Here is a 27,133-nt window from a genome sequence, read left to right as displayed (position 1 = left end):
GAATGTCTTCAACAGGCTGGGACAGAGAAATTACCTTGAGCTCTGAGAAGTGCCGGTTTTGATTATAGTTGAGGACTCTGGGGACAAATATCTCTGCTTTTTTGTTTATCTGCTTTTGGATTCCAGCCAAAGACCCTCTACCCTGAGCTTAAAAATTTGGCTCTGAAGATTCAGCTCTTCTTTCTTACCAACAGATCAGAGCTGCTGTTAGCATCTAAGGATTTATGGCGACCATAGGCATTCTTGGGAATTTAAGTAAAGGAGAAGTATTTAAATTATGTGAAACTGGAAACTAGGAGACCCAAGTATTTATTTTGCATTTTTATTAAGCATTTAGTTTGAGTGTGAATTAGCCATTTGATTTCTGCCTTCCAGGGTCCTCTTTGGCATGGTCATAAATAGGCTCCATCTCATCTGTTTATTTTGACTGTTGTGAATTGGCAACATTAGTTCATAGGAGCTGTGATATTTGAATTCATGGAGCACCTGACTGGATTTGGGTGACAAGCCATGAAAAAGGAATTAGAGGAGTAATTGGACCAAGCTCTTTGGTTTCAGTTATCCAAATGGTCTATCAAGAATCTTTAAATTTTCCCAAATGACTTATTAGGATCACAGTTATCCATCCTTCACTTTAATGAGCACTAATGACCTAATGCTGAACTGGGTTATTGATCAGAGTCCAATGACTTATGACTTTGTTCATCATGAGTATCCAGTTAGAAGACACCTTGGATGTTAACTGTCAAGAACCTACATATTTATTCTCTGCAATGTTGAGTATCAAATGCCCAGGTCAGAGTTCACGGCTGCCATCATTTTCCGTATATACGAAGGAGTGCCATTTGTGAAGGGGATGCATTTTTTTTCAGTGTTCAGAAGGTACATCTATATTTACAAGTGAAAGAACACTGCCGCAAAATAGGCAGGAAAACCTTAATTCTTTGAAGTCTCCAGGATATTTAATTCCTTAACTCCACTCAACAAATATTTATTGAGTGGCTGCTATTCCAGGCACTGTCCTAAGATCTGGGGTTGCAGTAGGAAACAAAGCAGATTAAAAAACAAACAAACAAACAACAACAAAAAACTCTGTTCTTACGGAATTTATATGCTGGCAGTATATTCTGGCTAACTATTTTCTGGTGAACTAAAGAACAAATGTCCATGAGTCCTTCCATTCATTGGCCATCTTGCTTTTTTTTTTTTTTTTTTTTTTACTTTTCATTATTTCGTAGGGCTGGGGATGGAACCCAGGGTCTTGTGAATGCTGGACCAAGTGCTCTACCACTGAGCTCTTCCCCCAGTCCTTTGGGCATCTTTTATGTACTATGTGTGGCACCTCTTTGGGAATTAAGGCTTCTAAAATTCCTCTCCCAATGTTTTTATGTTAGGCAGAGTTGAGAACATTCAGCTGAATCTCTGAAGATTGGAAGTCCCCAGTTAGATCACAAATGCAAAACATCTAATACTTTTGGCTGGTGCTAAAGAAAATGTAGATCAGGCTGAATCTATACTAATCTGGCTATCTCACAGCAGCGAGATTTGTGAGCAATTTCCTGCGGCTTGCTTTCTTTCTGAGTTTGTGCATCTCTCTCAAACTAGAAATACTTGAACCCAAAAAATGAACCCAACTTGAGATAATAACAATCTATATTTAGGCTCAGATCTTCTAAAATTTGGGAGGCATGGGATTCTTTGATTCTGTATCCTTTCAGATAGTTGTTAATGTTTTTTCTCTTCATGAAAGTTTTAGCCATCATATTATGATGTGATGTGGGGATTCAATTTTGCAAGCAGTTATTGAGCTCTCAGGATACAAATGTGAAAGATAAACTTGACACATCTGCCAGTCTCTCACCTCCTGGGTAGGGGTGTTACATGGTAGATGGTTGAGAGGACAGCAGAGGCAGAGGCAGAGGCAGAGGCAGGGTGCTGTGAGGCAGAGACCTGAGTGGCACTACCCTTCTGTAGTGTGAGGGCATGGGACATAGGGATCCGGGGTTGGAGAGGGAACTTATAAAAGATTCAGAGGAAGTCAATCTTCAGTTCTTTACTGTGGAGTTTTGGCTTGACCCACATGCTGACCTCAAAAGGAAGAATTTATGTTATGTTTTATGTAGGTGGTAAGAATATGTATTGAGCTGGGCATAGTGGTGAGTGCCTTTATTCCCAGCAGCTTGGGAGGCTGAGGTAGAAGGAGTTTAAAGATAGTTTCAGCAACTTAGTAAGGCCCTAAACAACTCAGTGAGACCCTATCTCTAAATAAAATATTAAAAAGTGCTGGGGATTTGGTTCAGTGGTTAGGTGCCCCTGGGTTTAATGCCTACTACCAAAAATAAAATAAAATAAAATACATACATAGACACACACACACACACACACACACACACACATATATTTGGGTTAAGTTTGAGTGACATGGCTGTGATCACATGGCCGCTGAGCTCTAGAGCTGGGATTCACTTCCCATCTCTGCCTCCAGAGCTGGTCCTCTCACTGCTGTGCACACTGCCTCTCCTGGGTGTTGCATTCTCAAACTTAGCCTCTCTGTGGATATCTCAGGCTGTGTCTTGCCAGGGATTCCTCCATACTGAGCAGGGCCTGTGTTCACTAGGGGAAGCTGAGCCATTCCTCTTTGTCAGCGCTTGTTTTCCTGTTTATTCAGTGCAACCTCCTTCTTTCACCTCTCCTTCAGTAACTGGGTGCTATTTTGACTTCAGGCGTGTGTGCTCACTGATCTAATTTAGGCTTGCCTTGGTCAAGCCATTTTTGAGTCTAATTTTCTCATTTCCCCCATTTGCCCCCACTTGGGGAATAAGTATTAGGACAACAAAATTACAGATGAAAGCTGAAGCTGGTTTCCTCTATGGCATCCATCCCCAGGAGCTGAGTCGAGCTGAACTGATTTCACTCTGAACTGTCCTGTCTTCCATGGGGAGGTTGCAGTGACTGACATCTGCCTCTCCCAGACCCCAAAGCACAATCACAGCTCATTCTGTTTCCCAGTCTCCAAACACTGTCACGATGCCCCATCGCTGCAAGACTGCCCTCAATGCAGTTGTCTCTGTTTTAAGTGATGACGACCTTGCCCCAGCTGTCCCTGGAGGACTGCAGCTTGATGAGTAAGTCCTGAAACTTGCTGGATGCGTCTCACTGTTCCACATGCCTGTGTTGATTGGACAGACCCCAGAATGGGCCTCAGGACTTGGTTGGCCTCAAGTGTCCTGACCATCACTACTGGAAGTATCTCTCTGGTGATTATTTATCTTTCTGACTTGTATTTCCTTTTTCAGCAAATGAAAAGATTGAAGACATCAATGGCTGTCCGAAGAACAGATCGCAAATGGTGAGTGGTACATTATTAGTGAGCATTGGTGATATGTTAGCATGTTCTGCCTCTAAATGATACCGACCATCATGGAATGTATTCACCCCAGATGATTTACTCCAGAGGATGACATTAACATACAGACAGCCATTTCCAAGTAGCCATGTCCTGCTTCTTTGACATTTGCTGGCATTTATTAAAAACTAGCTGTGATTGTTATATAGATTGGGAGACAGCGAAAATGAAATATTGTCCTCCCTGTTAGACACAGATTATGCAGGACTGCTGCAAAGATGTACCTGTTTAGAACTTGAACTGTTTAAGACTCATTCTCCTTCCCCAAAGACCGGTAGCAATTTCCGCTTGAATTCTATGTTGAGGCTCAGATGAAGCAATGGTATCTTACAGATCATAATCAGGGCATGTGAATATGATTGCCTTTAAAGGTTAGAATGGTGTGAAGTCAGAACTGTGACAGCAAGTGTGAAATGTTCAGTCATATCTGGACCTTTCTCATTATGACCTTGACAGATGATGTTTTTTGCTGGTGTGATACATTTAAGCTATGATATTATAGTTAAGAAATAACTTTAACATCTGTTCTTTTCTTGTGCTACATATAATCTTTGAATTAAAATCCGTGGTTATTGTTGAGTCCAAAAAGCATTGAATTCTGGTGCTCCAAGTGCTTAGTTTTTCAATTCCAAATACTTTGTCAGCCCAGATATTGACACAAAGAATGTCTGTTGTTGGAGTCTGTTAAGAGGATGCCAATAATTGCTTAAAACCTGAAGGTGGCAAGGTATCTTTTTTTTTTTTTTTGCTGGACATTCATTAGCTTCCAGAAATTTAAAAAGAGCCTAATTCATTCCTCTAACCTACCCCACCCTTTTGGGGCAGGTCTTATTTCAGGAGATGTCAAAGCCATTGGCATTCCTTGGGTTCACTGGTTAATTTTTTGAATTGTTATCCCAGAGAGTTGGGCAAGTGGGCAACCTTTTCAGACAACCCCTTTCCATACACAAAAGCAGTTGTATTACAGAAGTTCATGGGCAGGGCAAGTCGTTTTCCAGGTTACATTCTGTTCTGAAACAAGTATTTTTCTCTTTTTCATTGTCTTTCCTTCCTTCCTTCCCTCCTTCCTTCCCCCTCCTCCTCCTCCTCCTCCCCCTCCTCCTCTTCCTCCCCCCTCCTCCTCCTCTTCCTCCTCCTCTTCCTCCTCCTCTTCCTCCTCCTTCTTCTTCTTTTTGTTGTTGTTGTTGTTCTATTGGAGGTATTGTTTCTTTTTGTTTGATCCAGAGACCAACCATTTCTTACATAGGAAAGTCCCCAGGCAGGCATCTCATGGCTGCTTTGACTTTTGGAAAAGCTTGGCTGCTATTTTTGCTAGAGCTACTGCAGCTGTCTGGTGTATTAATAATTGAGAAAATTTGGGCAGTAGAAGACTTAATTTTAGTGCAAGCATCTTACACATGCAGCAATAGCTTCACATGAAAGAGACACATTATTTCCCTGTAGAAGATACCAGCACATTTGTCCCAGCCTATTACAATGCACACGTAGAACTGACATTTAAAGGTGGTTAACATTTTATTCTGTTTGGAGCATTTTATATTTTCTGTACCTTCTATTGGAGGAGTGGCTTGCTGTTAAAGTCCACTTTCACGTTTATAAAATATTGTCATCTTAGATTCTTCCATGCAAATTTAGTTCTATATGCAAATATATACTTTATAAATAGTGCTATGGCACCAATGCAGTTTTGTGGTTTCTCCATGACTCTTTTAGCATTGTTCTCTCTCTCTCTCTCTCCCCCTCCCCCCCACCCCTGTGTGTGTGTGTGTGTGTGTGTGTGTATATGATGTGTTTTTAGAACACAGGAATATAAAATCCTATAATTGTCAGTGATAATTAGTTCCAGCTTGTGGGCGGGGAGGCAGACACAATTTTGTGGTAAACCTAGCAGAGAATAATTCAGCACACAATATGTGAGTCCAGAAAATGTAAGAACTTCCACCATAGTCATTCCATTCTGTAGGAAATGAGAGAGATGATGATAAGGACAACAGGCCCATTGTCCTCTCCCCTCCATCACAAAACAAGGACAAATGCATAAGGCAGAACTCACTGCTTCATGTAGCAGGTGCTCATAGACAGGCATGGGTGTTGCTCTAGCTAGCAGGACACCTGCATGCACACACACATGAGCTCCTACAGAGTTCAACCATTTCTACTCATGGGAAGTGTAATTTGAGAATATGGCACAGCACACCATTTCTAGATTTCTAAGATGTTGATCTTCCCATTAAGCTTTATTTAGTGTGACCCAAGGATAAACATTTGCTGTTGTTGTTTGCTAAATATTGCCTATTTGGAGGAGAGCATCATTTTGGTGGAAGAAAGATAAGGCACAATAAGATGAGAACTTGGGGAGCACGTCCTATCGGGAGGGCAGCTACCTCCCCCCAAATGATCAGCATAGAATTGATTCATCACTGCCCAGGAAAACAGAATCACAGTGATTTGAGAGGCTAAGGCAGGACATTGCAAGTTTGAGGTCAGCCTCAGCAGCTTAGCAAGATCCTGTCTCAAAATAAAAACCAAAGTGAATGGGAATGTAGCTCAGTGGTAGAGTACCCCTGAGTTCAACCCCAGCACCACCCGCCAAAAAAAAAGGAAAAAAAATGATAACTGATAGAACAGTTTCCAGGAGCCTTTAATAATGGAACCAAAGAAAAGCAACTTTGTTTCAGAGCACGTGTCTAATGCATGCTGTTCAAACTTTTAAGGGCCTAAATCATTTCATTAGTAAATTGATGGGAGGAGCCTGAGCGAGCACTGGTGGGAGGGTACATTTCCTCCCTGGTTCACTGCTCCTCCCCCACTAGGCTGCCCAGGAGCCCAGTCTTTGCTCTATCCATGCCCAGGCATGCTTTGAGTCCTGTGCTCCTCCCACAGGACAGGGAAGTGAAAGCAGACACAGGAATAGGGCTTGAGAACTGGGGGGGGGGGGGGGGGGGGAGGGGGGGGCAGCTGCCCCTAAACGCAAGGGGGAATTGCATTGCATATTGTTAGCCTGTCAGCTGGCAGTCACCAAGTGCCTAGGGATGCCAGGCACTGGGCTATGTCAGGTGAATACACGGGTAACAAGATGTGAATCCTGCCGTTGAGGATTTCACATGAGTGGGCAACAGACCAGAGGACAGTTAGAGCAATAGAATTTTCCAGCTGTGTTTCCAGCACAGACACCTGTATATGGCACGTTGGGGGCCTCTTCTACCCTAGGACATGCAGGAGCTTAAGAATAACTTCTAAGGATTGAATCTTTAAAGGAAAGAAGGGTCAGCATAGGGGATGGTGAGTAGAAGATTCCAAGCAGAGATAGTGGGTATGAAACCCACATCTGCAGACTCTGTTTACCTGAGGATGGCATGGATCCTGCAGAGGGCAGTTTTTTGAACATTTGTTCATTGATCCTTCCAAATTGCCATGAGCTAAATCTGGTGAGGCCCTTTTAGCTTAGCTTCCCAGAAATATCAGCCTTTGCCCTACTGTGCTTAGGGTGATGGGTGGGGCATGGAAGAGCCCAGGGTACAACAGACATGACTATCTTCAGGCCTTGGACAAGACCCTGCATTCTTCGTCAGTCCCCAGATTACTGCATCTGGGGGAGCAATCCCCAGTGGATCCCAGGGCAAAGCTTTCTAAAGAAAGAAATCCTAGTCCTTCAACTTGTGTGGATGAAAGTTCAACCACGTGATCTGGAAAATAAAAATGCTGCCCAGTTGGAAGTGGTTGTTAATATCTATCATGTCAGCACTGACATTCATTTGCAGGGCTCTTTAAAGCGAGCCCTTTGATGTTCGTGAGTACATTTGGTCCTTTTGATTCTGCTGAAGCTCGGGTGCTGGGTCACAGCATGCTGTCCCCATGTCTCTAACCTGATGCTTGTCCATACACATCCATGACCTCTTAGCACCCAGATCTTGGGCCTTGTAAGATGGACCTGTACCGTGACCAGAGAGGGAACGTTAGCAACAAGCTAATGGCCTGAGTCTTTTAATGGAGTCAGTTGCCCTGTTTCAATCTGACTTCCATGCTTTTGGGGCCAAATCCATGAAGATGGAGCTTTAGAAATAACACTCCTCACCCCACCCCTTCTCCCCCATCAAATCCATCCACTTGGCCCTTAAAAAAAGTTTGTGTGTGTGCGTCAGAGCTGGTTAAAATATTTGGTCTGTGTAATATTGCCATAGCAACCGAGGGGCATCTCTTTGGCTTTCGAGTGGTTTGTTCAGCAGAATTGTGTGTTAGTTTAGAAGGAAAAACATTGCCTGGAGCTCAGCCAGGGGGTGCTGGGCCGCCACTGTGGAGCTGCTGCTGGCCTTGAACTCAATGTGCTCTGAGATGCTGGCCATGCTGGCTCACTGTGGAGCCCTGGAATAGCCGGCCACAGGGGACGGTTTTCTTTTTTAATCATTATTATTTTAAGCAGTGTGGCTTTCTGTCCTTGATAGGGGAGGTTAAAAAGTTGGACCTGCTTGCCCTTTCAGCCGAAGGCACTAAGCCTGCCTTCCCCTCCAGTGGGTAGGCGGTGTCAGGCTGGGCCCTCCCACCCCACTCTGCTCTCTGGAGAGTCCTCCTGCCTCTTTCTCCAGTGGACCTAGTGAGAGCCAGCCTGGCCAGGCTTGAGTTCCTTCTCTGCTGCTTTGTTGGTTTGAGCTAATTATTTAACCTCTTGAAGCCTCGGATTTCCTGTTCTATGAAGTGGCAGTGATAAACATACCTCATAAAGTCCTAGGACTAACAAAGTCATAAAAATGATAGTGGATAATAATAATTTAAATGGTAAAATGTAAGTGTTTGTTTTGTGCCAGGTGCTGTTCTGAGTGCTGTACCTGGTTCATTCTCCCAACCGCCCTTTGGGGCAGGTGTTCTCATGCTCCTGGTATATGCTCAGCATTTGATAAATGGCAGTTTTGATGCTGCTGCTGCTGCTGCTGCTGCTGCTGGTGATGAAGAAATTTGTTTTCGTGGTCCATGTCTTTGAGGGCATTTAACCTTTGGAAATCTAAGAAGAAATACCAGCTCTCTTTTCTCCAAATTGCAATACCACAGATTTTGGATGGATCTCAGAGGCCAGCCCACGAACTCCCTGGGGCCCCATAGAACTTGGGTTCAGTACCTCTGTTGCTTAGATTCCAGTTCTGTCCTAGCCCTGTCTTTCCAGGAACCCTGTGGAAATGCCAGCACCTGAGTTCCCAAGGTATCTGCACTTAGACATGAGGAAGGGCAAGGCAGCGGCTTGCAAACTTCTATTCCATGAGCAGAATCCTCCATTTTCCCAAATAAAATTGTATGTGTCCCCACATGTGAAATCAGTAAGAACTGAATTGCAGCTACAAGTGGGAGGAGGTGGCTTAGAGTAGAGCCAGCCCTGGGGAGGCCAGCACGGTGTCACCCAGGAAGGAACGCCGTAGTGTCTGCTCTGGTCCCTCTCGGTGTCTCATAATCTGTGAAAAAGAAAATCAGATTAGGTCTCCGCCCCCCACCCCCATTCTGGAGACTACAAGGCACATGGGCTCTAAAAAGCCAGCTGCTTGTGACCAGGGGACGTCTCTTTAAGGTTTCTGGGGACCAGTTCCCAAAACAGGGATAGTAACAACATCTGCCTCACAGTGTCGTTTTAAGGAGTCCAAGAGATAATCCACATGAAGTGCTTACATACTGCTGGGCACAGAGTAACACTCAGCAGATGCTAGTTCTAATGATTCTTCAAGGTACTTAAGTTTTCACAGACACAGATATCCCTGGAGAATGGCCAGCTCCACCCCTGGGTGGGACTTCTTAGACAGTGGGGCCGGAGTTTATTTTCATATCCACACTTTTCTGAATGGTAGATTTGGCCTTACAGGAAAAAACCTCTGTGAGGGATCTGAAAACACAGAGCAGTGTAGTCAATCACTCCCTGCTCAGTTAACAGTCCGCTGGGCTTCAGCACTTCCCTTCCTCCTCCAGGACACGTGGCCAGAGCATTTGATAAATGGCACCTCACAGAGCTGGGTGGGCCTTCAGTGAGGGGACCTATATTTACAGAGCGCCCTGTCTGTCTGACTGTGCCGGGAGCCCACCGAAGTGTTATGGTTACTCCTCAGAGCTGCCTGGGTTTGGGGTGTGGGTATTGTCTGCATTTGCACACGGGGACCGAAGATTTAACAGATTATTTTCGACTCCAGATTATACACCCATGCAGAGGAAGATTTGGAGCTCAAACCCAAGTCTGTACAGTTTTAGGGACTGTGGTGCTCCCTGCTGAGACAAAAGAAGGGGCATATAAAAATAGTGTCCTTCTCACCAGGCTTGCTGTCCTTGTTTGTCATCTGTGAAAGCAGCAAAAGCAGCCAGGCCTAGCTGAGAGCAAGAAGGGAGGGACCAGATATTTCTGGGAAGGGCCTGAGTTGACCTGCCAGTGGGAACCCAAGTGCTGCCACAGGGCAGGTGGCTCCTAGCGAAAGGCAGCCTCTTGCAGTGGCCTCTGAGAGCCCTGGCGCCAGGTTCCTCTGTCCTTATTCACCACACAGCCTCCTGGGCCAGGGAAGGCCATCTGCAAGGGGATCAGTTTGCCAGGCCCAGTGACCTTGGGCCCTCCCAACAGCTGCCAGAAAACCGGCCACATGCCTGGGGAGTGTGAGAGATCCGTGGGCAGCTGAGATGCCTCTGCCCTGGCCCCTAGGCCTATTTTTACATAGCACCAAGGGCACACACGTGTTGCAGAACTAAGAAGGAATGAAGACAAGTCCTGGGGCCACATAAAATTTAAAATGAAGTGAGAAGTGTCTGGGCCAGGAGATGCCGGGAGCATCCACTGCTTTCCATTTAGAGTGGTCCAACCAATATTCTGGCCATCATTGTCTTTCAAAAGTGTTGCCACCTGCACCACTTTTTCTGTTTCTCTCTTAGTTGCCCCTCTATTTAAAACTACCATTGCCCCCTAGCTCCTTTTCTATACCCTTGAGCACAGACTCGAGGGTCCATCAAGATCCTGTTACTCCCCTCTTGATACTTGGCACTCAGCCTTAGTACCCCAGCCAGGTTGAACACCTTGCCATGTACAAAGGAGGCTGTGACTGGAAGTCCTGTGAACTTTGATGTGTGTTGTCCAGCCTCCCAGGAGTGACCTCCTGCTTACCCCCTCCTTGGCAGTGCCACCAGGTCAGCTGTTTCCTCAAGGAAGTGACCTAATTAGGTGTCTGTCATCTTCTGCATCCCCAAGAGTCCTGTGTCTACCTTTAGCATAATATTCACCCTCGATTGTCTCTTGTCTTGAAGGGAGATACTACGCCTTGCGCCTGAGCACCTGTCACTGAGATGACTGACCTACAACTGTTTTTTTGAAAATGTCAGATGGATAGATGGACAGACCACGGTGGGAGCTGACTTGAATGTGTTTGCGGCTGGAGGATTCAAACATATCTTCACTCTGATTTCATTATCTGAAGTGATTTGGGGACTGAGTATTAGCTAGGAAGTTCTTTATAGGATTTTAGAAACAGATATTCAGCACTGTTCTAGAAATGTCTTTTTCTTAAATCTTTTCTTCTTTGGTTTATCCAGAGGGCCCAGATAGAAAATCCTAATGATGCTCAGGAATCGTGGCTATGTTTAGATTCCTGAGTGCTTTTACGTTCCTTGAGGTGAGCATATCTAGGCGTCTTCTCAGCTCCCACCGATTAACACTGAGAACAGAACCGATCCTGGGGTGCTCTTCTGAGTGCTTCACGGGTCTTAACGTATTTTATTCTCTGAATAGTTCTGTGGAAGATGAATATATTTTGCTCATTCCATAAAATAAAATGGAGAACGAGAGCCTGACACTGTGATGTGCTTTGCCAGGGACCAGCTGAGGGCACGTCTTGGTGAAGAGCTTCTCATCTGTCCCCTCCCACCGTGGAGCTGTTGTCCTGATTCTCTGTCAGTGCCATGTTCAATAATGGGTAGGGAACACTTAACAGGGTACCTGTCCTGTACACTGTGCCCTGGGCACTGTTTTAGGTTATTTTGTCTGTATTAACTGATTTTATCCTCATGTACTTTGTGAATAGAGATGTAATTATTATTCTCATTTTATAGTTGAGGAAACTGAGGCAGAGTAGCCGAGTCATTTGTCCAAGGTCACATAGCAATTAAGTGGCAAGCTGAAGTTTGCATGCTAAGAGCTCTTAGAGTCTGTCCCCTAAATTATTGTACTGATCTGTATACAAGGAAATTAACTGAGGAAGTAAAAAGGACATGACATTGGTTCAAAAGTTACATCTTTTTTTTTTTTTTTTTTTTTGGTATCAGAGATCGAACCAGGGTGCTTAACCACTGAGCCACATCCCCACCCTTTTTATATTTTATTTTTATTTTGAGACAAGGTCTTGCTAAGTTGCCTTGCTAAGTGATCCTCTTGCCTCAGCCTTCTGAGTCACTGGGTTTGTAGGTGTGCACCCTCTTGCCTCAGCCTTGTGAGTCACTGGGATTGTAGGTGTGCACCCTCACACCTGGCCAGAAGTTTCATGTGTAACATCCACTTTTCATCTATGAGCAGAGGCTCAGGAAGAGACATCCATCGTGGGAAGAGACTCAAGGTGAAGAAGAATGAGCATGGACTTTGGGAGCTGGCAGACCTGCGGCATGTGTGCTGGATAGGGACCTAAATCCCTGAGTCTTCTCCCTCTTCTGTAAAAGCGGGTAGTGGGAGTTGCCTCCTGATGTGGTTGTGAGGGCAACAGGAGTGGTGCAAAAGGCACCTGACCTCATCCTGGCTGTAGACAAGTGCACAATCGATGGGCATTCTCTGCCCTGCCCACAAGTCATGAAATTCTTCTTTATTCCTTTGTATATCAAAAGCTTTCTTCACACCTAGGAAGTAGGTACTCATGGGATAGGTTGAACAGTGACACCCCACGATGATGTCTGCATCCTAATCCCCAGGACCTGTGACTGTGCTCTTTTATAATATAATGTGACATAATCTGACAAAAGAAACAGTGCAGATGTGATTGAGGATTTTACAGTGGGGCCGTTATCCTGGGCTGTCAGGACAGGCCCAGTGTGATCACAAGGATCCTTGTGAGAGGGAGGCAGGAAGGTGAGAGGGACTGGAAGATGCCATGCTGCTGGCTCTGACAGTGGATGCAGAGGCCAGGAACCAAGGCATGCAGGAGACTCCTAGAAGCTATAAAGACAAGGAATCAGATTCTCCCCTGGAGCCTGCAGAATGGACACAGCCCTTGGCTCCTCCGTTTCAGCTCACCAGTATTAATCTTGCACTTCCAACCTCCAGAGCATAAGATAACAAATGTGTTTTAAGCCACTGTTTGTGGTAATTTATTACAGCAGCAATAGAAAGCTAAGGCTCTCTAGATTTGAGCAGAGACACCCTTGCTAAGCCAGAGGGGAAGCTCTCTGGTTTTTACAGCAGAGGCTCCTGTGGCTGCAGGCCCTTGAGGCGGAGCGTTCCCTGGATGCAGCCTTGGTGGTGAGCACATTGCAGGGCACAGCTTTCCATGTCTGCACGTTCAAAGCAGATCATCGCAGGGAAGCAGGAGCAGGATAGAGGAGCAGAGTTCCTTTGCAGCACCATGTCCATGTTGTGGGCTCCCTCAGACACTGAGCAATCATGGCCGAGCCCAGTGTCATTTCATCAGAGTAATTAGAAGTGAACCTCAGGCCTCCTGGACCTCTTTGATGCAAATGTAAACTCAGGAGTAGGTACTGTGTTCCTCGACTCAGCTAGCTTTGTCCTGTAATCAACATGACATTTCAGCTTTATGAGAGACTTATATTTTATATGCTATTTACTACCATCAAAGCTCTGTAATACAAATAGCATGTTTTTTCATCTCTTTCAGTTCAACAAAAATCTCTGTATCCCCAGCACCTGGCACACAGTTAGGTATGTTGGAGGTACTCAGCTGACTTTTCTCAGATGAAACACATAAATAGGGAATGGTCACACTGTCCAGGATTTCCCAGAGTAAGGTGATGTAACATGCCAGATTTGTTTTGGGGGGTACCAACCTGGGATTGAACTCAGGGGCACTCGGCCACTGAGCCATATCCCCAAACCTATTTTGTATTTTATTTACAGACAGGGTCTCACTGAGTTGCTTAGGGCCTTGCTTTTGCTGAGACTGGCTTTGAACTCGTGATCCTCCAGCCTCACGAGCCGCTGGAATTACAGGCCGTACACCACCACAGCAAGCCCAAATTTTCATATATCCGAGAAACTATGTATGTTTAAATGTTTCAAGAGATCTGAGTAGTCCTAAGCCAAGAAATCCCCTCATTCAGTATCTTCTCTCATGGTTTTATATTTTAACTTTATATTTATACAGGTGCATGAAAAAAAAATAACAGGTTATTTTTATTGATAAGGAAAATAGTCCTTGGCTTGGCAGAGCCTCCCAAGCCACGTTTTTGAACTTTAGTGTGTGTGTGAGGACCTGGAGAGCAGGCTAAAGCACAGGTTCTGGGCTTCAACCCCAGAGCTGCTGACTCCACAGGCCTGGGGAGGAGCTGGAGAGGCAACATTTTCAAAAGTTCCCAGGTGGTGCTAATGCTGCCGGTCTGGGAACCACACTTTGCCAACATTGTCTTAGAGTTCATGAAAAAGCCTCTTTTTGGAGCTATGCCTGTGGAAACATACACTTAAACACATATTTGTCCAGTTGTTTAAATTTTTTTAAATTAACAATATTTCTAAAGGGTTTGTTTAACAAAATATTTCGAATGAGCCAATCTGTTTGCTTTTTTGAAAAGTTTAGGACGTTGTGGATGTTCTTTGAGGACGTGTGTGTATTCTAAGTCCAGGGAACCTTCTTTGTGCACTTGGCCATGGTCTCATGGGCATTCTCAAGGGCCTTCTCTGCCCCTCCCAGCCCACTTAACCTCTGTGACCCTTCATTTTCTCCATTGAAATTTCAGAGTGATAATCCTTAGCACATTGTTCTAACCACTTATAACCCCACTAGACAGTAACTTCTTTGAGGACCGGGGTCACATCTGTCCATCTACCCACATTGCCTGGCACCTGGTCCATGCTCATAGAAAATTTTAATGAAGAAATTCCCATCACATCTATGTTAGGACAGAGGTGTCAAAAGTGACAACAGGGTGTTCAGTAAGGCTAAAGGACTTGGCAAATGCAGGATGATGGATGGGAGAGGGCAAGCTTGCAGATCTTCCTGAGCAGGAAGAGAAATTGGGAGATGATTTATAAATGTGTAGATTGTGGTTTATATGAAAGCCATCTGGACCTCATGGTTGGACCTACCTCCCTGCATATGTCTTCACAGAGTTCTTGTGTTTCAGCTTAGCATCAAAGAGGCAGAGAGAAAAAAAGAGAGAGAAAGAAAATGTGTGTATGTGTGTGTGTTATGTTTAATATTTGTTCATGAAATGGAATTTCATGAGATGGAATTTAGTGATTGTTGTTTGCACTTTAAGGCACAGATAGCCTGTGGTCAGTGCCTGGTTGAGAACTGGGTCATTGATGAATGCCAACCTGCCCACTTGGGTAGAGGGTAGGGAATGGTGGCCAATAAGTCAAGTTCATGTCCCAGAAGAACTTCTCAAGCAAAAAGGGAAAAAAATGTCAACAGTTAGATGAAAATCAATAGTCTTAACCAAAAAAAAAAAAAAAAAATCCAAATCTTCCCTTGGGAAAAAATCTGATCATCTGTCAAATCTGGGTTGGCTCTTTAGAGGCTAACCGTAGGTGTGGGCTACCACAGTCTCCACCATTCCCTATTGTTTTATACCTAGCCTCTTATTTGTTCATTACCTCTGCACACATTTCAGACTTTGACCCCCAAACTATTGTAATCTTATAATTTTCATGAGCTTTCTCATGAATCATAAGCAATGGCACATAGTAGTTTAAAAGATCCCTGGTTGGGGAACATTTCAATTTGGAAGTAAAGTCTATAAATGCTCATAATGATTTAAATTATTCTTGTGCCTTAAGATTTAAAAGTACTATAAACATTAAGTATCTTCGAAGAGCACTTCTTCCTCTGTAAAGTATCCTTTTTCCTTTAGATATAAAGATTGCATTTGACTTAGATGGACTGATTTCTTGTGGTAGTTGCTACACTATCCATTAAAGTTCAAATACTGTCCCTGCCATTTAACAGGATTTAGGAAGGCACTGAAACACCCTGGCCCTCCATTTCTGTCTGGAAAGTAATAATAATAGTATCAACTTTAGTGGTGAAGATTAATTGAGGTAGTGTAGTGTACAGGAAAAAAAATTAGCCCAGTGTTTCATGTTTTGTAAAAATGCAAATCTTTGGTGTGACACTTTTATAAGGCTTTTAAGAAAGGGATCATTATCCCGTTTTATTGAAAGGAAAACTGAGGCTCAGGGAAATTAGTACTTTGCCCCATGATGGCCAAGAAACCCTGAGAAATCCATGGTTCCCTAGGCTTCACCCTTGGTCATTTGAAATCCTTAATTTATTTTTTTAAATTTAATTTCCTAACAAATATTTACTGGAAACTTAATATTTGTACAACATTCTGAAAGTTACTAGAGATAAAAGTGAATTAAAGTTAAGACTTGGTTACCACACACATTCAGCAAGTATGCGTAGCAAATAGTTCTAATAAATGAAAGCAAAGATGTTAGAAAACCAAGACTTTGTCTTTCTGTCTTTTGGGAAGTCTGCTTTTCTTCTTACTTTTGGTGTGAAAGACCAGACCTAAGGCTTCGTGAAAGCTAGAGAAGTGCTCTACACTGACCAACACCCTCCTTGCCCTCTCACATGTTCTCATTCCACTCTTACTCCACCTTGACGTTAATGGCTCATATTCTTACAGATCCTCCTGTGTGCCCCACCATCAGTCATTCTAGAACCCTACACCAGCATCAGAACTTACTAACCTGAGTGCCCCGGTTCCCTGCCATCTCCAGCCAACTGATTATTGTGTTCCAAACTGAAAGCTCTGGGTAAATACTGATCGGCTCTGAAGGAATGGCACATCAGGACGTGATGGTGATGAGAAGGGGTCTAGAATCCAGTGTCCTCATTTTAAGACACTGTTCCCCCACTGCGTAGCTGTGTAAGCACTCGGACCTTCAGTATTCTCATCTGCCCAGTAGAGAATAATTCTCATACAAATGTGTAATATAGTTACTCACATCCTACTACAGCTTGAGGAAACTCCTCTTCTCCCTTGGAAGGTTTGAATCAGCCAGCTATCTGGGAGATGTACTTGCATTTCCTCTCTCCTGTGGTCACCTAGCTGAAGTATATGCTCTGGGGCAATTGCAGTCCAGACAGTATGAAATCCTTAATTTCCCCGTCCACCTTTAAAATTTCCCGTTAGTAAAGACAACGCTGATATTGTTGACACTTTGAGATGAGTTGATTCTTTTTCCTATTGAGTAGTTTTCATGAGAGGGGTTCTCACGGTGTATAGAGACGGTAGCAGTTACGTAACATTAGAAGGGGTGGTGGAATGTGACCAAAACCTCATCTCTCTGATATTTTCTCCTGAGGGAATGGGAAAGCAAGGGGAAAGGGCTTGCATACTGGGTTTCGCTTCCAGGGCTACTAGTGCTTACCTTACTGGGAGGTTTGGGGATGGGTCAACTAGAAATTAAAGCCTTTCCCAGGCTCATCCTATTTCTTTCTCTAAGGGGTTTGAACAGAGAAGCCCTAACCCAAAGTAAAAGGCTTTAATGGGTTAGCTGTTGGAACGAGTATTTCTTCTGACTCAGTTTTCTCCTTTATATACTGTGCATGTCCAGTCTTGGGAGTCTTCTTTGAGAAGGACTTGCAAAGATTTGATTGTGAGTTTCAGAATTTACTGGTTGCTTTGTTTATAAATGGACATAGCGTGCTCTATTCTTATGATCCCCTGTCAGCTTAAATAGAGCCCTTGGAGAGGGAAAGGAGCACAGGGGAGGGGGGGCCTGTCTTCTCGATACCTTGATAAATAGAACCATATGCAATGACTAGTACTTAACCATTTTTTTTTAACCTACAAAAGTGGCAATTTTATTTGGTTCAACAATCCCTTGACAAGGATGAAAATAATAACAGATTATCTTTCTATGACAAGTTAAAAATTGTCGCTATTTCTTCTCAGGTACATTAGGGATCTTGTAGCCTCAGAAAGTGCAAGGATATCTTGTAATAGAGACCTTCCCTGTCTAGTTTATTCTCCTCTTTCAGTGGACTTTGACCATGCCTCTCACATTCTGGCTATGACAATAAGCAGAACTGAGAATTATTTGAATTTTTAATAATATTCTCAATAATTTTTAATTTCTGATTCATTGACATAGGCTTTTGGCCTTATCACAGATTTTAGATTTGAAACTATGAGCCAAATTTTGTTCCTTGGTGTGAATATTTTACATATTATTGGCAAATCCCCCAAATTGTATATTGATAATCACCAGTGTTCTATATTTGAAGCACAGTTCCTTAGCCATATCTATAGAAAGATTTTGAAATAAAAAGTAGATTCGGAGCCAGGTGTGGTGGTGCATGCCTGAAATTCCAATGGCTCCGGGAGGCTGAGGCAGGAGGATTGCAAGTTCAGAGCCAGCCTCAGCAACTTAGCGGGGCCCTAAGTAACTCAGTGAGACCCTGTCTCTAAATAAAATATAAAATAAAGGGCTGGGGATGTGGCTCAGTCGTAAAGTGTCCCTGGGTTCAAACTCCAGTGCCCCCCCTCAAAAAATATTGGAAAGTTCATGGAAGTCAGTAGCATCGTGCCTTCCGTGTAATAGTAACCCACAGTTGCTAGCAGAATTTGGTATTGGAGTAGAAGTGGAATGATCATTTTTGAATGAGATTTCCACAGACATTAACACTGTCGGGTAATGTGAGCAGGCAGAGAATAACAAAGCAATCACCTCCATTCAGCCATTATCAGATGGAGTGAGCAAAGTCTTGCAGGATTCTGAATTGAGCAGTAAAGCATTCAGCCATGTCTCTTGGCTTTGCTTCCTGCTTATCGATGCTGCCACATGAGGTCTTGCACTCACATACATTCTGTCTCTGGAATTTCTGGGTGAAATGCATGGATTGACTGTTCATGAGCAACGCAGAGGAACCACGAGTAAGTTGTACAGGCTGGCATGAGGGAACTGGTCTCCAAGCTACTGAGCGTGTCCTGCTCTAAGCCTTCCCCTATAGCATCTTTACATGTATTTGTTTTGTGGTTGACTTTACATCTTTCAGTGGTCCTTCCAAAACTGAGGATTTGCTGCACCATGGGGGCTGAAATCCTCCTGAAATATCAAGGATCTCATTTAATTTTGCACATATGTTCTGCCTCTTGACAACTTGGTGGAGGCCTGTAGGCTTAAGCATATAAATATGCAGAGATCCAAAAAGAAGCCAGGCCTTTTAAAAGAGCAAAGTGAGCCACTGTCAGGCTTTGAGGAGTAAACTGGTGAATGCAGTTTGTGACTGTATGTTACTTGAGGGATTATTTACTTAAGTTCAGCTCCTGTGTAGGAGGCTGGGTACTCTTGAGGGAAGGATTGTGTTATCTTGTCTGCCACAGTGTTTTCTGTCCTGTGAATGGAGGTGGCAAGAAAGTAGATGCTCAATTAGTATTTCTCAAGGAATGAATAGGTCTCCAGGTTGCAGTGACTTCCTGGGTAAGATTCTTCAACAAGTATCTACAGTCCTACTATTCCTCATGTGTTTGGGGAACTGGAAATCAAGGCTTTCTTAAAAAACATTTGAGTCCAAGTTTGTATCCTTCTCTGTGGGTAAAGCCAATGTTTTTCTGCAAAATACTACTTCTTTTTTAAAAAAATAGATTTGATATACTATGTTAACTTTCTATTACTTTAGCAAATGCCGGAAATAATCTGAATCAAGCTTATAAAGAGAAAAGATTTGTTTTAACCTACAGTTTTAGAGTTTTCAGTCTATGATTGATTTGCTCTATTGCTTTTGGGCCTGTGGTGAGGCAGCCCATCCCAGTAGGGAGCATAGCCCGTCACCCCCTGCTACTCCTACCTGTTCGTCTTATAGCTACATGTTTGTATGCTGTGACCCAGCTCTCCCTATTTTTCCCACCCTCTAGTCTCTGGTAAGCCCAATATTGCTCCTTGGCTTTATCACTCCTTTTCTGTGTTTGAGCCCCGCTCCTAACTTGCAGTCCTTGATTTTTTTTTTTTTTTTTGGTAGCACTAAGAAGTGAAGGTGTCACTCTGAAATGGTGGCAGGAGAAATGGTATACAGAGAACTGTGTGCTGGTGGGGTGCACAAAGAGGCACCCCTTGGGCCTTACTGACAATACCATCCTTGCTGGTGTGTTACCCCTTAATGCTGACCATGGTCTCTGAAAGGGAACAGAGCTCAGCTGTGAGGGTTTTATTACCAGAGCCTCCAGAGTGAGGACTGACTTCTAGACCTTTAGCTGTGTCTCCCCTTTTAAAATTGGGAAGTCAGAAAGTGCTAGGAAAACAAAAGAAATGGAAAGAAAGTGAGAAAAGATAGTCATGAAGGAATTTTAGATGCTTCATTTTAATTTTTTTTTCCTCTAGAAATAATTTTTGGGGGGTCCATATGAACTTACCCATTTGCTCTAACAGCAGAGAAACTTCCATAAATTTATTTTTAAAAGGAATCCTTGACAACATTTGGAAAGCTGAAGTTATAAATGGTATAGTAGATAACATTGCCCAAAAGGCAGGAGCCAGGTAAGGCAGTAAAGCTGGAAGAGAAACCAACCAACATCAGGACTCTTGAGCTACAGGCAGCCCTTGGCTTCTCGCTGGCCCATTGAAAGCTTTATGCTTGAGTGATCAAGGCTAGGACACAGGTCATGGAGGCTCATTCTTCTGGACAAAGGTGGCTTTTTTTTTTTTTAAGACTAATACATTGTGATGTTTCAATACATTTTACATTGTGTATTGATAGACTCAGGATACTTAGGTTATCCATCATCTCAAACATTCATCATTTCCTTGGGATGAGAACATTCCAAATCCTCTTTTTTAGCTATTTTGAGTTATACATCCCGCAGTTGTTAACAGTAGTCACCCTTCCTGTGATAGAACACCAGCACTCATCCCTCCTCTCTGGCTAGGACCTATACCCATTACCGTCTTTCCCCATTCCCCCAGAGGGTTGGCTTTAGACGTTAGCCAAGCAAACAGCAGCCCGGTGGTCTACAGAAGTGTGGGCCCTGATGCTCTCAAATGTTTCTCTACCTAAGAGAATTTGAAGCACCACCATACATTCCCTTGTTTCTGAAGTCCCCTTCTAAAATTAAAACTCTAATGTCAGCCCCAGGAACTCTGCCCTGTGGAGTTGTGCATCTCCAGAACCACACTGTGTCCCAGGAGCCTCATGAACATAGGATGACTCTTGGCCCAGAGCACTGATCCAGGTGGACAAAAATCCAAAGAGAAGCTGGGCGAATCAGGCTTCAGGCCTTGTCTCTGAGGAATGTCCAGAAGAGAGAAAGCACTGGCAAGTCAGACATTGAGGAAGACATGTACCCAAAGAGTAGTTTGCTCTTGGTTTGGTTTTATGGTTGGATTTCTTCTCTCTTTTTTATTTTTTCAGGGGGAAAAAAAAAAAAAAACAGTGGAAAGAGAAAGGGGTATCAGAGGGGCATGGAGACCTCTTAGATATGAAACCGACATTCCTAGTGCATGTGACCACAGATGTTGACTTCGCTTCCCACCCCTCCTCTGTGTCCCAGACACTCTGGAGCCCCACCTCAAGGCTGCTCAGCCATCCCTAACACGATACAGCCTGGCCTTGGGCTTTCACATTGGAAGTACTAGCCTGGCTGTTGTTGCCATGGTGATGGGGCAGGGTGTGCTACCTACAAGATTTCTCCAAGAAATGGAAGTACTCTGCATTCTTTCCTAAGCCACGTCAGCTCCTCTGTGGGACCTATGTGGCTAGCACTCTGCCCTTGATCAGATGACCTGTCATTGCTCTTCCCCTTGTCTAGTGCACTTTAGCCATCTTGACTTTCTCTGGGTTCCCAGAATGTGGTGTATCATCCTGCATTGAGGCTTTCAGCTTCCAGTCCCCTAGGCACGTCATTCTTCCTGTTTGGTGCCCTTAGGTCTTTGCACACATTTGCTGCTTTCCTTTGATAAATATTTATTCTTGAATACCTACTATGCTGCACCCTACTGTATATGCTTGGGGCCACATCAGTCAGCCAAACAGACAAAATGCTCTGTTTATATATAGCCCAACCTGTTCATTTCCTTAAGAAATTCTTGGGAATTGGGCACAGTGTCAATGTCTATAGTCCCATCTACTTGGGAGGCAGAGGAACACTTGAACTCAAGAGTTCAAAGTCCAGCTTGGGCAACACAGTGAGACCTCCAACTTACAAAAGTGAGAGAAATTCTTGCCTGATTCTCTTCCTACCACCCAGGCTGGAGCATGTCTTCCAATGCATACTTTCTTTGCACTCTTTTCTCCTTCATGGTGACCATGTATTTATTTGTGCATTATTCATTTAATGCCTCTTCCCCTACATTAGACTTGACCTCTACAAGGTCAGAGGTTATACCCGTTTTATTCATCACTATATACCTAGCACAGCACATTGCCTAACACCCAATAGGTGCTCAGTATATTTGGGTGAAGGCCTAGGTAAATGAATGAATGAATGATGATGATTATTAATGTCAAGTAACAATATCAGGTGTGGGGGTCACATGCATTTCTGGAAGCAAGTCGTTCTAGCTGATAAAGAGTTTCATGAAGGAGCTGCACTGAGCTTTTAGAATCATTGGCACATTCACCTTCTCACTTACCCTTGCCTGAGGTCCACATCTCCTGTTGCCTGGACTTTAGGCATTTCACGTTTTTAAAAACATGACTGTGCCTGTGCCTGATTTTAATGCAACAGCTGTTTGCCCCTCTTCCCAGGGTGCAGATCTCCAAGGGGCATGTGAGGAACTCCTAACTCATAAATACCAGCTCTGCGCTTGCTTGATATGCCCAGAGCACCATCTTGCTCTGGGCTGCAGCAGCTCCCATAGAGATGGTCTTCGTTTGCATTAATCATTTTCATGTGCTTTGCACTTGGCTATGCTGGCATTCAGAGAAAAATGCTGCCATGACAACTGCCACAACAGATGGTATTTGATCAGTTTCTAAGCTACCAAGGAGACATACAGCAGGACTTCCGAGGTTTGCATATTTTACATTATCATCAGACCCAGTCCAGCCCTAATCATGATTGAAATGCAAAGTTTTCCATTTGCCCTCCCTCCTCTGATTCTCTCTCCAGTTGTTTGGGATTTGTTTTGATGGGTGGGGATGTACTTCTGGATATGGAAGACAAAAGCTGTAACATCCATAACCCATGGAAGTTGCCCCTGCAAACTGAAATCCAGAGACTGCAGAGAAACTATTCAAGGTTGTGATGGAGGTCCCAGCTGAGGCTGGAGAAAGGCCTGCACAGGGTGGAGCCCATGTTTGGCACCAAGTGTGTCCTGGTCTTCATCTGTCTCTTTCCCTTGACCTTTCCTACATCTCACATGACACCTTTCTGCTGCAGGGACCTCTAAGCCACATGGTGGTCCCTTGGCTGGGCTTCCCACCCCAGCTAATGCTGCAAACTCCAGCCACTTGATTGTAGAGCTCTTGAGCCCATTTCTATGGCAACAACTACCATAGCCTTCTCACCCAGTCCCGCCCGCTTCAGTGACACTGGAATGTTAGGCTTCACATAGATTTTTTTTTTTTTTTAGCTAATTTTGGAAAGTGGTTTATATTGGCCACTATGTGTTAATGAACAACTTTGGCCATATTTACATACTTTTCTGGTTAGGAGTCTTTTCTGTCGCTCACCCTCTCAATTTTAACTGGATCCTCATCTCATGGTGGGTGTCTGGATCACACATGAGCCAGGAGCCTCCTTAGAGATGGCAGAAGAACATCTTTGTGCTGCAGTGGTCCTGCGGTGCTGCTGTTTGGGCTGTTCCCCTCTTGAGGTGGGGTGGGAGTTTGAAATTTCAGTAGTACATGAAGATGGATTATTTACCTGTAGAGTATTTGGAAGAAAACTTTAAGGTGAATTTTAATCACAAGAGGGCCTGGATCAAAGCAAGTCTCCCTTTCTGATCTTTTTCCAAATGAAGCAGGAGGTTGGAATCCAGATCTGACCCCTTCCTGCTTCCCAGCCTTGCTCTCCTCCTGGGGTGCAGATGAAAAGAGTGCAGGTCTCTACTGCCTTGTCAGGAGTGATTTTTAACCTTAATGGAACATTATTAAAGAGTGGGTTTGAGACTTCAGGAATGTCTGTGAACAGAGTTCATGAAGGAAGGGAAAAAATTCAAGGCACTTGATAGGCTTGTGAATGATCCTTTAAATGATGATCTTCTTTTTAACTTTTTCTGGGAGTGCCATCCTGCCATGTATGTTGCTCCCTGGATTTCTTCACCCTTTTGGGTGAAAGTGCTCTTGGTGGTTTGGGGCCTCTTTCACCTAGTGAAGGAGGATCTTAACACTCCCCCTATTTATTTGTTCTGATTCTCCCTGGTCTGTATGGGAACCAGGATGGCCATGTCAAATGGCTCTGTGGACTATGTAAATGCAGGCTCCTGAGATGGGGAGGAGGACCTCCTATGTTCCAGCCCCAGCTCTGCCGTTGATTTCTGTGACCTTACCTCATTTTATCCATTGTAGGATTCTTACAAAAACCAACACCATCAAAAGAATGGAGCTCAGGACCTGGCCCAGAGCAGACATCTGCACATTGGTGACTGAATGAATGAGTAAAGGGATTGTACAACTCAGAGTTTATTGACCTCAGTACTTTAACAGTGTGGATTAGAAGGTTTGTGGTTGCAGAGGGCTGTCCTGTGCATTGTAGGATATTTAGCATCATCTCTGGCCTCTACCCACCAGATTACTGAGTACCACCTCCTCCCCTTCATGGTGGTAGCCCAAAATGTTTCCAACAGAACCAACTCTCCCCTCTCCTTCACCATTTATCCCCCAGCTCCAATGGAGAAATACTTTGGAGGCTGGGGCAGGAGGATCATGAGTTCAAAGCCAACCTCAGCAATGGCTAGGCGCTAAGCAACTCAGTGAGACCCTGTCTCTAAATAAAATACAAAATAGGACTGGGGATGTGGCTCAGTGATTGAGTATCCTGAGTCCAATCCCTAGAACCAGAAAACAAACAAACAAACCAAACCGTATCTAAATTATGAAATTCTACAGAAGGATAATGACTTTAAAAGCATCAACACCCCAGAAGAAGTATTCCAGATAACCTACTTATAATTATTCATGCTTTTAATAGAATTTAACACTAAAAGAATTCCCAGCAGATGGCTGAATTGAAATGGATAAAAGCTAGGTTGCAGGAGGACACCACCATGGATACTGAATGCTCCTGAAATAAGCCAAGTAAATATATGTTCTGCTCCTTGGAAGGAAATTTCTTCTGCAGAGTAGTGCTTTTCTTGAATGTGTTGGTGTATGTCTATTTCTTGGGTGTCACATGCTGCATTATTGCTGAAAAACCATAACCCATGCACATTAACCCACAGGCATGACACTTTCTAAGATAAATATCAAGCATAACCACTTTTAATTTTTGCATGAACAGGGATTCAGGGATGGTCAGTTTTGTTTTTTTTCTTTTTCTCCATGGGGACATAATTGTCAAAGCCTCTTTCATCAGGCATGTGTGAGGTAATAAAGGAGTAGTATAGGATTATAGGAAGAGACAGGAGCGGAAGATGAATTTCATAATTTTGTCATGACTTGGGGTCTCTTTGTGAGGCTACCAAACTCCCTTGAGTGCTTTTGGAATCTCACTACTGTGTACAACAGAGGAGACAAGGGATGAGAGTTAACATTTTCCTTTCTAGCTAATCATTTCTCTTAAAAGCAGAGTTTGATAATAGGATAAAATAGCAAAGATATTTTTATTACACTTACACATGGAAGCATTTTGCTCCAAAACATCATAGGGCTCTGGTAGCCATTCTCCTCCTTCTTTTCCTCTTCCTCCAAGATGATAGTACTTGAACCTTACTGGGACTTACTGAAGAAAGATTAAAAGCAGTATCATTTTCCTCCTCCTTTATAAGGGCTGATTTTCTGCATAGTGGCAGGCATAACTTACAATATTGGCATTTGCTTTGTTTGCAAGAAATTGCATTCTTCTCCTTTTTCTAGAAATAAGAAATTGTCTGCCAGATGAGGACACTTCAAGGTGGGCTAGATGCTGGGAAAGAGATGAAAACACGCTCCAAAGATGCACAGATACAGTAACTTCACGCTCAGAATAGAGTGGATTCTTATAGAAGGGGCACAGTTTTGCCCCATAGCTTCATTTAATGCATTTGAAAGATGTGAAGACTGGGGTAGAGGAGGAAAATGCCAACCTCAGTGGGAGAGTAGATGTGAACTTCAGGAGGACTCTCAGAGCCAGACTCCACTCAAATTAGGGCTCTTAAAATGTAGATGCTTTGCACTTTCTGTGGCTATGAGGGGCCTCAAGAATTTGCTTGAGGATGGGGAGGCAGCATGGAGACATGTACACTGTGAAAGACAGTTGTTTATTAGCTCAAAATAAACTTCTCGGGTTAAATACTGGTTTGAGTGCATAAGAATGTCGATAGAGCCTGGGAAGGCGCGTGAGATGGAGCGATTGCTGAGGAGAGTGGAGTTCTTATAAGTGAGATGCAAATTATGTGAAATTCAAAGATCCCTGTGCAGGTCAAAAGCAATTTCTTTTATTTATGGTCATCAGTGACATTAATCAAGCCAGAACCTTTTCCTTTAAACCAAAAAAATAATTCGCCCTGACAACTGAAGTCAGATCAAACCTTTGGGGATGACCTAATTGTTCTCTTGTGAGAGCTAGCTATCAGCTCGCCCTTGGCTGTGGCTTCAGTTCCAGCAAACCTGGGAGGCCTCCCAGACCCTGGCAGGGAGTCTCTTCTTGCTACAGAGAGCACAAAGGACAGAGAGGTTTGGGAGGCCATAACCCTCTCTGGTCATCGCAACGTCTGCCATCCTGAGAATTTTGTGAGTAAGCTCTACCCAGATTCCTGCTGAAACTCCCGTTCACCGTTTGTGCATCTGACTGTCTGCTGCTTGGGTGGCTGGAAATTTCTCCCAGCTGCTGGGAGATGGGTGGGCACACCAACCTCGTCCCCATCTCCATTTTTCCTGGCAGCTGTTCAAATTTTCAGGATTGCATTGGTGACACTGATCAAGATGAGAGCTCTCATTCCACCCTGGTTATTTTTGGCAGCTGTGAGCAATCCAAGGCCTTGAATTTTGGCACGGTGTGGTTGGGATATTAGGTAACCTTTCCCTGAGCAAGCACAGACAAAGAGGAGTCCTGTGCTGCATCCATCCGTCCATCCATCCATCCTTCCATCCATTGGCTGTTTTGACAGCATTCCATTTGCTCTTGGTTCCTAATGAGAGATGGCTTGGGAGAAGGCTGAATATTAAATACAAATTGTTGTTTTCTTTCCCCCCTACCAGATTGAAAACATAGATGCCTGCTTGAATTTCCTGGCAGCTAAGGGGATAAACATCCAGGGGCTGTCTGCAGAAGGTGAGTGAGAGGGCTTTTCCTGCTGCTGCCTTTTTGCTGTCAGCACTGCCCACCTGCTTGGTACTTACTGGTGCTGTTACCATGGTGAAGGGATGTTGGTAGACTCCTCTGGTTTTGTTTCCTTGCCTAGCCTCAACCAACTTTAGGATAACCCAAAGAATCACTCTAAGAATGGCAGTCACATCTGCAGCCATACCAGCCATCTGG

The 27,133-nt window shown here is 44.0% G+C and overlaps 1 protein-coding gene across 1 annotated transcript in view; it reads left to right on the top strand.

Annotated features, from left to right (window-relative positions):
• Positions 1-27,133, top strand: part of Nav2 (neuron navigator 2) — a 378,669-nt gene that overhangs the window by 125,709 nt on the left and 225,827 nt on the right. Inside the window, exons 3-4 of the mRNA XM_027936586.3 lie at positions 3,297-3,349; positions 26,854-26,926. Coding sequence (XP_027792387.2) covers positions 3,297-3,349; positions 26,854-26,926 — 126 coding nt within the window. The remainder of the gene's footprint in view (positions 1-3,296; positions 3,350-26,853; positions 26,927-27,133) is intronic.

Source organism: Marmota flaviventris, chromosome 9 (assembly GCF_047511675.1).
Source record: "Marmota flaviventris isolate mMarFla1 chromosome 9, mMarFla1.hap1, whole genome shotgun sequence".
NCBI classification, from domain to species: domain Eukaryota; kingdom Metazoa; phylum Chordata; class Mammalia; order Rodentia; family Sciuridae; genus Marmota; species Marmota flaviventris.
Note: the sequence above shows the minus strand (reverse complement) of the source record. Positions and strands in the feature narration are given on the sequence as shown.